Source organism: Ascaphus truei, chromosome 5 (assembly GCF_040206685.1).
Source record: "Ascaphus truei isolate aAscTru1 chromosome 5, aAscTru1.hap1, whole genome shotgun sequence".
NCBI lineage: Eukaryota > Metazoa > Chordata > Amphibia > Anura > Ascaphidae > Ascaphus > Ascaphus truei.
Window position 1 is genome coordinate 97,915,897 of NC_134487.1, and position 13,683 is coordinate 97,929,579.

At 40.9% G+C, this 13,683-nt stretch overlaps 2 protein-coding genes across 6 annotated transcripts in view; one reads left to right on the forward strand and one right to left on the reverse strand.

Moving 5' to 3' along the window:
* The window catches only part of BEST3 (bestrophin 3), a 47,431-nt gene extending 38,945 nt beyond the window's left edge, over positions 1-8,486 (forward strand). For 2 of the 3 annotated variants that reach the window (XM_075600264.1, XM_075600266.1), the window contains 5 exons: positions 2,127-2,204; positions 2,315-2,467; positions 3,479-3,559; positions 4,386-4,537; positions 4,763-8,486. In XM_075600264.1, the coding sequence (XP_075456379.1) occupies positions 2,127-2,204; positions 2,315-2,467; positions 3,479-3,559; positions 4,386-4,537; positions 4,763-5,666 (1,368 nt within the window). In that variant the 3' untranslated portion in view covers positions 5,667-8,486. The remainder of the gene's footprint in view (positions 1-2,126; positions 2,205-2,314; positions 2,468-3,478; positions 3,560-4,385; positions 4,538-4,762) is intronic. The other variant, XM_075600265.1, reaches the window with a different exon arrangement.
* Positions 8,487-8,601: 115 nt separating this feature from the next.
* LOC142495164 (cathepsin E-A-like) overlaps positions 8,602-13,683 on the reverse strand; it is a 31,974-nt gene continuing 26,892 nt past the window's right edge. For all 3 annotated transcript variants that reach the window (XM_075600268.1, XM_075600269.1, XM_075600267.1), the window contains 3 exons: positions 11,986-12,130; positions 11,248-11,346; positions 8,602-10,134 (listed from right to left, as the gene is read on the reverse strand). In XM_075600268.1, coding sequence (XP_075456383.1) covers positions 9,961-10,134; positions 11,248-11,346; positions 11,986-12,130 — 418 coding nt within the window. In that variant the 3' untranslated portion in view covers positions 8,602-9,960. The remainder of the gene's footprint in view (positions 10,135-11,247; positions 11,347-11,985; positions 12,131-13,683) is intronic.

The window sequence follows — 13,683 nt, forward strand, 5'->3', positions numbered from 1 at the left end:
CGGTGTGAAAAGACATACGCGGTGCCCGTGCACTCCAGCGATCCGGGACATTTAGTCGCGCCGGTTTTGCTGCGGGCCATGTCGCTGCTAACATTTAGCCATCACTCACCTCGCTACAGGGACATCTCCCTGCCGGCCATTTCACCGCCAAGCTAAGCCCCTAACTTTGCCCCCAAAACACCTACTCTTAACCCGTAATACTAATACTACCCACCACCATAAAAACCCTAACCACGTACCCTAAAGCCCCTTTCCCTAAACCCCTGAACCTAATTCCCTACCCTATACACCTAGCCCCTTACCCTGAAACCGCTATCCCTACCCTAACCGCTAAAAGCCCTTAAAGTAATTTGCCTTATTGGCACCCATTGACCCTTTAAGTTAAATGGTTTTTTTTTAAGAGCTGTTATTGTACTCGCTTTACCACGTCTAGAGTTTACAGTTTAGACATAATCGTTAAAAAAAATAGTATTTTATAGCTGCACCATAGCTATTTATGGAATTAGGAGCCACTTTAGAGTTAGACGTTACAGAGTTGTTAGGAGCTGGTCTTCAAATATGATATTGAGGCTTTAGTTTAGCACCACTGGCTATGTATAATTTTAATGTCTTTCACAATCACGTCTGTGCGTAATATTTATGTCTGCATAATGTTCGTGCTTACTTACAGCTGAACTCAGTCTACAACTGAGCTTAGGCTACGTCCCCAGTACTCCTTGCTGGATGCGCGCCTGGCGGCATGGCGGCGCGTGCAGAGACTACAGCCGCGATCAGCTTTCCGTAGTGGTGCTCTAGGGGAGAGCGGAGGGACGGGGCCATGCTGGGGGGTGCGGCCATGACGGGGCATATCTGCCCTGCCATTAGCTGCGCGCCGACCACATGACCGCGGCACGGGAAGACAAAATTCTTGTCTTCCCTGCTAGTGTACGTGTCACAGCGCGTTGCACTCCCACACACACACAGCCACTGGGGCCTGCCGTAGCGCGCGCCTCCGTGACCACCGGGGACTCGGCCTTAGAAGAAGGAAGCTCTGCAGCCCGTAGTTTGATCACTGGAGGGATAACTGCTCCAATGTGTTTTCGGCTCTTCCTCAGCCTGACTCAGCTCCAAATTTCCATGATGATGTGAGGTGTTAGGTGGTACCTCTGGCATAGCGTTTGCTCTACTTCTCCACTGTCGTTAGCCAACTCTAAATCGGCTCCCTGGTCATCTTCTTGATTTATAGCTGTTGGAACATGTAACATCTGGTTATTACACTGAATTAGATGATGTTTGTTAGATCAAACAGATCCAGTCTGCAAGCCAGAGTTCAGGTTACCAGATCACTTCAAAGCAAAGTGAACTGTGCATCTACTGAACATTTTTATGTGGTTTGTACAATGGTCAACGTGGCTTTAAAACAGTAATCGTGCTGTGCCTGATGTAGAAAAAAATCTGAATTTGTTAAAAATTGGAGAATGTCTATACAAGTCTATTGTACCATATTTCAGAAAGATTGTCATCAGATTTATGCTTAGAGAGGAGAAAGAGAAAGAAACTTCCTCAAATAAATACAATTTTGTTTCGATCAAAGTGGAACAGTGCAGTAAGTGTATAAAAAAAAGAGTAGTGGTACTGTGGAGCTGTAAATAAAAAAGTAGTGGAACTCCATATCCCACGTATAATCATCACACTTTGACCACTGGATTTGTCATATAAAAATCTGTCCTAAGAATGAGATTATTATATGTATTGCATACACACCTGCCTCGCTTCCTTGTGAGATAAGATGCAAAATAATTAAGACATTTTAATAAATGAGAAGGTATGAAAGAACCATTCTAGATACCCACTATTGTGTCCTCAAATATCAGTTGTGTGCCGTTACCAAAGTTTCTATTGTTATGCCATACTGCTCGTTAGGCTTACAGCCTTCTGGGATCTCTATACCCCATTAATATAAAACATAATTATTCCCTGGCAGTATAAAATCCATAGCATCTCATCAATAAATCCTCAAGCACACTTTATGTTTAAGGCAATCCCAAGTATAGTTTGTCCAATATATTTGTGTCAGATACTCCTTGGACACCCTATGAAATATACTTATTGAAGATTGGTTGACATGCATGTGTGCTTGTTCTCAGGAGATGAACCGTTTCCGATCCTGGTGCAGCCTCCTGTTTGGCTACGACTGGGTCGGCATCCCTCTGGTATATACACAGGTACCCAAATAATGTGCATGCGCCATTTATAGGTATTGTTGCAAGGAAATGAAACACGTTCTTTCTCAATGGCCAAAAAGAATAATATATTGACGTGTTCTATCTTCCAGGTAGTAACACTTGCTGTCTACACTTTCTTCCTTGCTTGTTTAATTGGACGTCAGTTTTTAGATCCCAAACAAGGATACTTGGGACATGACTTGGACCTGTACATTCCAGTTTTTACTCTTCTGCAGTTCTTTTTCTATGCAGGATGGCTTAAGGTAAACTTAATTAAGATACCTATTTAACTAAACATAATGATGTGATCACTCTATTTTACTGTACCTCCGACTATATGCCTGGTGCTGAGGTGGGGGCCTGAGTCCTTATGCCTATGATAAATACCACACGTGCATGGAGCAAACAAGGGGACACAACACTTGGATATATAACTGGTTTATACAGATGTATGTATTCAACGGTTAGCAGGGTGCCTCGGGGTCCTTAGACACGGGATCACTACACACATAACAATACATTCTCATTATATTTCACAAAACCGCTACACGTGTGTGTTATTGTCATCTTTAAAGGCCTCCCAATCCTGAGTATACTGGGTATATTTGAGGTACTGGTAGTTGAAGCTTGTGTTTCTACTTGGGTGTAGCAGGCCTGTGCTTCGCAAAGGTTTTTTTCGGTACCACTATATCCTGTGACCATTGGGGGATCCCCTAAGTCGGCAGTCTTCCTCTGTACCTCTTCCGAATCTCGGCTGCCGGGCTATCCAGATCTTTAGGCTGCTCTCTGCCCTCTCAGCTGTACTGCAGTCTCACTCACGCGGGACACGTGCAGGTTCGGTCACACCAGCTACTCTTGATCGAGCCTCACTCCTCCAGACCCGCTCAAGTCTGACTCCAACTGTCATGGCTGCCCCCTTTTAAAGCTCAGTCTCCTTCTTATTCCCTCCTCCTTCACCAGCCTTTCTACAGAGCCATCCTAGTTACATGACCCTTGGAGAGGAACCTGCTAGGGGGCAGTGTGCATGTGTTACTTGCCATACACAGGGGTTACAGTGAAATCAACTAATATTTATCAACTAGAAGGTATATTATACTGAAATATCATAAACACATGGCTACAATGTCCCTGATAGTCAGGCACATTGTACAATGATTTTAACCATGATACATCTCACGCTTTTTTCTTGTGTATATTTTTATTTGTTAGCTGAAGATATTTGGGTTTGAAGAAACTCATTCTGCAATGTTACTTTTTCAATGCCCTCATTACAGGTAGCCGAGCAACTTATTAATCCTTTTGGCGAAGATGATGATGACTTTGAAACGAACTGGTGCATAGACAGAAATTTACAGGTCAGTACCTTTCCAAATAATATTTTTGTAACTGGGATTTGTGTGCTGTGTCTATAAACCACAGCGACAAATCTCGGTTGGAGGCACTAGTCGATGGTAATAGGAGTAGAGATGGGCAAAACATGTTTGGTGGATTTGCCGGTTCCTTTCAGCTGCTGATGTTTGCGGCTCAGTTTCAAAAAGTGAAATCTGCCTTTCCATTCGATCACTGACAATCCACATGGCGGATTTATGAGAGGGAGGAGAGGAGGAGGAGAATGAATGAGAGAGAGGGAGAATGAATGAGAGAGAGGGAGAATGATAGAATTCTTAAATCCACCCGGATTACATTCAAAGACGGATTCTGATTGATTGACTCAGATTTTTTAGTATCCAATCCGAGGGAGGATTTTGGTGGAGGGATCAAACGATCTTAAAAATACTGGGAAAGAGATTTGGACCAGTTCGCCCATCTCTAGCTAGGGGATAGAAAATGTGTCTTCATTTTTATTTACAAAGCAGGTATATTAATACTTTTTTTTTAATACAAGCCTACAGCCCCGATTACTTTTTACACAGACAAATAAACTATATTTAAGAACATTTTCCCCTGCCAGTTATTTAAACAACATGTATTTCCTTCGCTTTCATTATTTGAAGATTTATGATATCTAAAAGGTTTAATATTTCTTCAGAAGAAGAGCCAGTACTTTTTAAGATGCAAAACTGGGGCAAAGTCAGTGCAAACATAATGCACCGCGTTTATCAAAACAAAGAAAATTCCATTGAAAATTCAATGGTTGAATCTGGTACAATATTCTATCATATTATATTTTAATATGCCTAGGTTTCCCTTATGGCTGTGGATGAAATGCACATGAATTTACCGAAGATGGATAAGGATATTTACTGGAATGACTCTGATGCGCGTCCGCCATACACTTTGGCAGCTGCTGATTACTGTATCCCTTCATTCTTGGGATCAACTGTTCATATGGGGTAACTATCAGGAACTCTTGTCAACCTGGCCCCTTATCTCAGGGATAGCTCCCAATTAATAGTATTATTACCATCATTTACAAGTATCTGTAGAGCATGAACAGTGCACATCAGATAGTCTATAGTATCTCATATTTACAATAAACACATGTATAGACTTTCTAAAGCCTTCAATGTAATGGCAAAGCATTGAGCTGGGTCAACACATGTACTTCTCTGTTGCAGGCTGCCCAATGCTGTATTTCTACGCGAAGATTGGTTGCTGGATGAGGAGAAGCATAGACGGCAGCCTTCAGTTCTAAGGAGAGTAAAGCGGTTCTTGAGTGTTCATGAACATCCTGATACTCCTACTCGGGGTAGCGTCAGCCGACAAGGAAGCGATGCATCTAATGTGTTCTTCCCCTCTGTTGACACAACTTATATCAGTAGTTACCACGACCTGCCAGTTAGAGGAAGGCAACACTTACTACATTCTAAGAGACGAGAGTCATCTGACAGGAATGCAAAAAATCCCATTCCTAAGGTAGACCTATCAACTATTCGGGAGGCTAGCAGATCGGATACTTCAGGAAGGCAGCCCTCCAGTGAAAATGCAACGACACCGAATCTAACTTTGCCACTCCCTCAAGTATTAGTCACTACAGCTGATCAGGAGAGGCCTGTCGCGGTGTATATTGTCCCTTTGCATACCACACCAGCGACCACAAATACAGGGGGATGTACAGACAAGAACCAAAGTGATCCTATTACTAAAGCTGATGAACAGTTTCTTGAACGAGTTTCCGGGCAGGATAAGCAAGAAGAGACTCTATCAGAGAAACCAGCTCACAGAGATGAGGAGACATTAGTTAGTGGCACAGAAGCCCAGCAGAAGACTTCCCATAGATGGAGTGAACAAGTATTTCCCAAGCAAACACACGACCCATGTCCACAGCGAAACAGGACATCCACACAAAGCATGTCACTTTCATTAACTTTGGAGGAGGGGATGTCTGCTGATGGGGAGGACCCCACTCCCAAATCTTCTTTTTATCCCACGGAGGAAATGTTACATTTATTAAAACACATAGATGCCAAAGAAACAGATATTGTGGAGTATCATGATGAAAAGAAAGAAGGCAATATATGAAATTGGAGAGACCCATCAATAAAGAAGCTTTATAACCAAATGGTCTATGTACCAAGGCAATGTTAGAGCAAAGCTTGCACAAATAGAGGCATTTTCATCTTGCATCTGTATGCGCCAATGTATATGGGTATTTGTTTTCCAATTTCTGCTCCGTTTGTGTCCACTATATACTTGGAAAGTGTCAATAAGAAGAATTTGGGAAGAGTTGTATGATGCATATACTTTAATTGAGATTTATTAAATTCTGTGTCTCCATACATCATTTCACCTATCTTCCTTGAACCGCAAAAATCCACCCAGTGTGAGAAACCGTAAACTCATCTGATTAACAATCTGCACCAGATTAAGAGACTTCATGTGCAGTACGTGAAAGCAAACGTTTCTTTGCATTGACATATACCTCCTTAATATCGTTCTTTATAATATTCATTCATTCATTCTACAGGTCTAGCAGTGATTAGGACAATAAGCATGATATGGTTCCACAATGTAGAGAAAACATTGTGTATATAGTGATACCAGGCAGTCATTGATTGTACACCCCTTCTTTCTACAGCAACTATAGTAGAATACGTGAGACATGGAGTAAAGTTGTATTTGCTCAAATAAAGGCGCACGTTGTTAGTGATATGTAACATGATATATTTAATCCTTTTGTCACACAAGAAGAGCTTTTGATTTAAACACAGTCTTAAACGGTTCTTTGCATGATGCAAATGCCACTTCTTATTGTTGCAATAGCTTTTTCAGATTGTTCTAGCCGGCTTTTCCATTCGATTTGTTGCATCTCTGCTTTAAAGGAACGTTTAAAATAGAAGCAATAGTTCCACAAATTTCTCCTGAAAAATATAGTCAACGAGCAATGTGCTGTGACTGCTCCTACTGTTGTGATTTATTACAGGTTTTATTCCTTTTATATAAAACCACTCAAAAAATAAAGATACTTGCAGGTGCTGAAACTCAATGGTGAAATTCCATAGAAATTAAGTGAAAAGGCTTAGCACTGTTCTAAAGTGGTCAAGTGGTTAGATTTATTCATCCAACGTTTTCGGTCCAACACAGCTGACTTTCTCAAGGTTAGTAGATGCAATGGTGTACAAGTTGTGTACTGTGAAGAAGAAGCATGTAAAGTCCCCAAACCTCATTCACAGCTTCATTTAAGAAGAGCCCTCGTGTTGATTTGTTAAAAGATATCACCTGCAATGAATTTACACTTTTTCTGAACCAATATGGCCGACAACTTATTTTGAAAATAGATTTTAGGTTAAATCTTCAAGTGAAGCTAAATTTTGCAATATTGCAATTTATCAATGCCCCCACCTTAGATTGGACAGTGTTTCCACTGGTCAGTTACTGCTTCCCAGAGCAATGCAACTCTTTCTATTGGCAGAATAGGTCAACCAGGGTTTCTTAACCATCTTCAAGGCACCCCCCTATCCCCTCCCCTTCCACACACACACACAAGGCAGATTTTAGGGATAACTAATGAACTACCAACAGCACATGTATGCATAATGTAATGTATGTGAATACGTGGGTGTTTAGTTATCCCTCAAATTTGGCTTTGTTCTGGTTCCCAAAGGATAGGGTTGGGAAACACTGGTGTAAATGCAAAGGATTTTGCAGCCCGACGGGAACAAAAAAAAAAATTAGATTACTTCAACTGTAACATTGTAAAACCAATAGGTTACCCATTAAGCACATGTCTGTAGGAATCATTCCTTGCCAAAAACAGTCTGAACACCAAAGGGGTTTTCCCTTTTCTTTCCTAATTGAAAGTCACCGCAGAGGTGATTTGCTGGGATTATCATATGCACTGCTACATTTAGGAGCTCTGGGTCACAATTTGGCAAGATTAATGTCTTGATTGGTGCAAACTAGCAACAGGTTTATCAAATCAGGATGATCTTTTGGAAGATTTCATTATTTTGTTCTTTTTGCTATTGTGCACCTGACTCACTAGTTTAAGTAGGAATAAGGAGCGCCCTCTACAATGTGATCAACAGCTATAGACATCCAAGAACTGGAGAGCATTGCTTCTCAGATGATAAATTGTTGCTTGCTTGGTTTAATTTTTTTTTATCCCTTCAAATATTTTGTTTACCTGTATGTTAAAGTATAGTAAGCTACAGGTCAGGTAAAATACATCTACTTTTCTTTGCAATTGTTGGTGCCTTCTATTGGACCACTACATGCATTATATGTAGATGTTGGTCTGAGCTTTTGAGACCACAAAGGTTTGAGATGCTGTACACACATTTTCTACTGTATGTGTCTTTGTCCTCTAGCCCAACTGATATTTTGCACAACAATATTTACTTTCATTACCGTGTAAGGAACCTAGAATTACTATTTCAGTCCCTGCTTGGACTTCATGCAGAGGGGTCCAGAAGCGTAGGTATTTATTTTAATGAGACCAGTGAGAGTTTTCCCCAAGTTTACCATGTACTGTTGCTCTGCAATGCTGTGTGCCCCTATTCCTGATCTCTTACCTCATTTGAACTATGACCTCGGATTATTTAGATGATTAATTTTGATTTACCTAAATTTGTTTCAGTATCACTGACAAGTGGATATATTTGATCATGATGTAGGCTGTTTTTTTTATGTGTAAACAATATATAAGCTCCCGTGATGTATCCAAATTGTAATGTGTACTCTACCCATCAATGCTTGTGGGCCCCCTATTAAATACTTACCATCTCTTGTTTCTTCAACATTAACAGACTTTTCAATGTTCACAATGATTGTTTAGGACCAAACCAATAAAGGCTGTTACCGGCAAACAGACAATATCCATTTCATTGTTTGCTAACCATGGTTTGAGTTTCCTTCCTTGGTGCTTTGTTCGGTGTGTACATCCCTGCAGTCTCTGAACATTGCAATGCAATACAAGTACACCCATCAAATTATTTTCTCATTTCATTTCTCCGGTTTAAATTTACATATTTAATAAGAAACATCCAACAACAAAAATACTAAATGGAGAGAGAGTCAGAGAGAGAGACAGAGTGAGACAGAGAGAGACAGAGGGAGATGGAGAGGGAGAGAGATGTTGTAGATGTAGAATATGGAAATAGTTTAGTTTAGGGCCTAGCCCTCAAAACTCAAATTTATTTGCGTTTTTGTCACACTTTTTTTTAAAGGTTTTGTAGGTTAAACTCCCTAATCTGCTAGAACACTCTCGTTTATATATAAATCATAGGTGTCTCTCTGCCCCTTTACTATTTTTTTCATATACAGTAACCACCACTCCTGAGGTTGCTTTATGGTGATAATAATCAACATTACTTCATACAAAGTCTGTGATTCCTAGACAGTAAGAGCTTATGGCACTTAACATCTTTATAACTCATACATGTTTCAAGGAGCTTGGTCACATGCTCTTTACTAGATAACTCGTAGCCACAGGATGTTAACATTGGGCTAAACCAACACCTTTTGGGATATTTAAACATAGGCATAAATATATACTGTGTCTACTCAATATTAATAGGTTGTATTAATAATACACACAGAGATGCAACGTGATTGCTCTCACGAATCTAATTCCACTCATCCAGTTTTATTTTACATAAAAGCCAACAATGTGTTTAAAATGAAAGCAATTAAATGATCCTTAACTTTTTCCTTAAGGAAAAAAGGAGGATGGTAAATGATTAGTTATTTTTGATTCCTGTGGACCAGGAATATATAAAAGTCCAGACTTTGGAATACCATCTAAAGAACAATAAAATAAAGACATATTTCCACAATGTGTTTGCATGTTCTTGCATTCTGATTACACATTTGTGGGGGGAAATGTGTACTCACAGCTATTACTGCAGACATGTCATTGATTAATTTTGAAACTACTGTAGGAAAACAGAATAGTGAAAAGTATCTGCAAGATGCAGGGCACTGTGTGGCATGATTTGCGTTCTTGATGATCGTGGGCTGTTAGTGGACAACACCAAACCTTAATGTACTTCTATGTTTACAGTTTATGCTTCAGCCTAATCTATATTATCCTTGTAGCTGTGCTGCTTTAATGTTTATGTACTATATGTGCCTGTATCTGATGACACAAGCATTTCCAAATTTGTACAAATGTTTTACCCCTGCTAGATAACATAAAAAGCCACTTGTATTAAATAGCATTTACTGGAGCCCTGAGAGTATTACTCATAAAAAGGGGTATTTCTTCCTAGAAAGTAAGGTTAGCATGTGTTTTTACAACATTTAGCAAAACATGTAGTTGAACGTTCATTTGTTAAAGCAAGAAATTGTTTCATATTTGTGAAGTGGCAGAAATTCACTTTTTCCTTGCACTGGATTTTGCAAATCCAACTCTGTCGTGTCCACGATCAAACACAGAGTAATACTTGGACATGAATATGTCTCCAAGAATCCAAAGGTGACCAGATTTTGTGGAGATATCCATGGCTTGAAACCCGCTTAAGCACACAGATGATCTGCTCGATTGTTCCTGCAATGAATAAAACTCACTGATTATTATTATTATTATTATTATTATGTAGTATATGCATTGTGCATTATGTACATTACATCCATTTAACAAGAGAGTTGGCTGGTGCTTAGAGGCGTGCAACACATTCTCGCACATTTGCAAATTTGGCAATTATAGGACATGGAAAATATTGGATATTTGGTGAATGAGGGGTAAAAAGATTAGACTTCGAGGCAGACAAAGCAAAGGAAGAAAGCACGCTTGGCCATTAAGGAATAGCATTAATTTATGGACTAAAGTACAGAGTGTCACTAAACTCCAGTAGTTCATAAAACATATCAGCGTAATATTTCTCATTTCGGTTTATATATTTTTTTTTTCAAATTTAATTATATATATTAAATAAAAAACAACACTTGTGGTGCATTTGCATGTCTGAGATAGGTCTGCAACCCTGTCTTTCCCCATTATCGTTTAGCAAACAGTGCTTCCACTGCAGCCAGGGATTCTGGGTAATGACATGCAAATGAGCACTCGGTGTGTCACTCTTTGCTTCTCAGCCATTATGTATTAACAAATTGAAATAGATTATTCCCCCTCCCCCCCCCATTTCCTGTCTAACAGATGTTACAATCTTTATGAAATATATTGATATTCTCTATATATTCCTTTTCATTTAATCTACAAATCATGGCATATAAACCCGATTGTCATATTTCAAACACCATTTTGGAGCAAATTTTCATTTTTTGTTCACCCCACACACATTGATCCAATCCATGATTTAAATCAGCATTATTTGACAAGTTGTAAAGCACAATTCAATACCATCATTAAAACGTTGGACATTGGCACTTTCATTCCCCACCCCAGTGCCCTTGTCATATCATTCTAACGCTTTTTATATATTGAAAGCGTGATGGACATGTATTGAATGTAGAAACAATGCTATTTACATTAAAAAGGTTGATCTGAAATCATAATGATCGACTAACAGCATTTGGCTAATAAAACTGCTTTATTGTGACAATAAAAAAAAAAGAAAAATGTTCAGAACTGACGGCTTCCAAGTTGAATGAATCGGTTTGTCACAGAAAATGATGATTGGTTTCCTCTTACAAGGATACCTACCTTTATTACATACTGATCAGAAGTTAATGTGTAGTCTCTCTCTCCAATGGTGAATGTAATACTGGGAAGACTGGACAACCGTCTGCAATCTAAAAGGTACTAGAGAATATAAATAAGCACGTTAGAGAAGAAGATGGGGAGGCTTGAAACAGAGATGAGTTTGGATGTTAAGTGCTTACTGGGGGAGATTCAGAAGTTGGATCTCTGAGGTTATTAGGAAGGCTAGAGCCTGTATTTGCTGCCAGGAGAGTCCAGGCTTCTGTTCTCCCTGCATTTCATGGTCGCAGTTATACGTATTTATGGAAAGGGAAATGCAGTGTGTGAAATTCAAAAATACGCAGAAGTGTTGTGGTGTAGTAATACTGAAGCAATCACACAAAGAACAGACACAACACAAAAATGTTCAGCTACATTCTTAAAAGGAACGAACAGCTCAATGCAACACAGAAAATATGCACACCGCATGCCTACAATTCATACTTTGATGGTGGAAACCCTAAACTTTGGTCTGTCACACCTCGCTGAAGATACACTCTGCGGTATGCAAAAGTATATAACAGAGTATAAGTGTATGACAGAGTATAGCATACTCCCTCCTGTCTATTGTAATAACTGAGCCTTTCCCGAGGCTGCAGAAACCTCTGTTTTATCAGCAACTTCATCCTGCGTCTACAACCTGCTTCCCCAGCCGGACCCTTTCCCTTAAATCTCATTATTTCAGGCTGAGTCACTTTGTACCTCTCCAAATGATGTGGGTGTGGCGCCGAGGTACTCCTGCAGCTTTCTTATGTGTACAGATGGCCCAGTAATGAGAGAAGTTCCCGAATCCACGATGGCCTCGCAACCGTTTGTGCAAAACATCGGGCTTCCCTGGACCTTCACACTGCATTGAGAAGACAAGCACACCTTCTCAGGCCTGTTACATGCAGGACCAGGGCCGCCAACAGAAATCATGGGGCCCGGGTCAAATGAAAGGAGCAGGCTCCCCCCCCCCGAACCCATAGCGCACCTAGCACGAAAAAATATCTTTTAGCGCGCAACTTTTACTTAACTGTTTTCTTATTGTTATACGGAAAAAAACATTACAATGCAATCTGTTTATTTTTATATTTTCAACAAAAGACATGTGACTTACTGCCTGCCTGGGTGGGTGGTTGACTGACTGCCTGGGTGGGTAGGGGGGTGACTGAGTGGGTGACTGAGTGACTGAGGGTGGGTGAGTTGGAGGTGGGCGGCTTTTGAGACTGGCGGGCTAATTCTATGGCTGAGGTGCGCAAGGGGAAAGCTGGGTTGGCACGCGCGGGGGAAGCTAGGTTGGCGCACGTGGGAGAAGCTCAATTGGCTTGCAACGGTGCATCCCCTCCATCACACATTGGGAGTGGGAGGGGGTGGGGGGGGAGCAGGCCCACAGGCAGCAGGCCGGACACCCTGCTTGCTCTGCGCATGCGCGCCGGGAAATCGCCACCATTTTGTTTTTACTTTTTTTTAATATAATGGGCCCGACCGGGTGCCCTGACTCACGGGGCTCGGGACGCCAACCCCGGCAGACCCTCCCCCCCTGTTGGCGGCCCTGTGCAGGACTATGCTGAGGCAGGAGTGGGCAACTTGTGGTCCCAAATATGAATGAAACATCAAAGGCTTTTAACTGTCCAGCAGCAATAAAATGTTTCATGTGAATCTTTGATGCTGTATAATTGGCAGTAAAACATTCAGGTTGCTTTACACTACATGTTCAATAGCACATGTATGCATCCAAATATAGCAAGCTGGATTGTTACACTTATAAAGGGACATATGAGTGGTGTCACAACTGTGACCCTCTGATCAGCTTAGGTTTCCCACCACTGATGAGGGTTTCCCACTCACACTGATGACTCAAGCTATAAACTCCAGGAAGTCTGCTTGGTGGAGCCTCAGTTGACCCTAGACCAGGGGGGGTCAACTCCAGTCCTTAAGCCCCCCAATAGGTCAGGTTTTCAGGATATCTCAGTTCAGCACAGATGGCACAATCAGAGGCTCAGTCAAAGACCTGTACTGAAGCAGGGACTGATTGAGCCACTGGTACTGAAGCAGGGACTGATTGAGCCACCTGTGCTGAAGCTGGGATATCCTGAAAACCTGACCTGTTGGGGGGTTTCGGGACCAGGGATGAGCAGCCCTGCCCCAGAGCACAGTAAAAACTCTATTTTCTGCAAATCAAACATAGTAGCCTTGTTACAAATGTGTGCAGTTTCCCCACTTTTTTATCATGGACACAGGTAAGGTTTGCTCCATGAATTTCCACAGCTAACATACCAGGCAGCACAGTTTTCTACTCTGAAACCAAGGAACCACAATAAAGATACAGATTGCAAGCAAAATAGCTTTAGACATTCAGTGTATCCTCTCTCATATAAAGAGGGGCATGGAAAACATGACAGTTATGTGTTTTAGCTA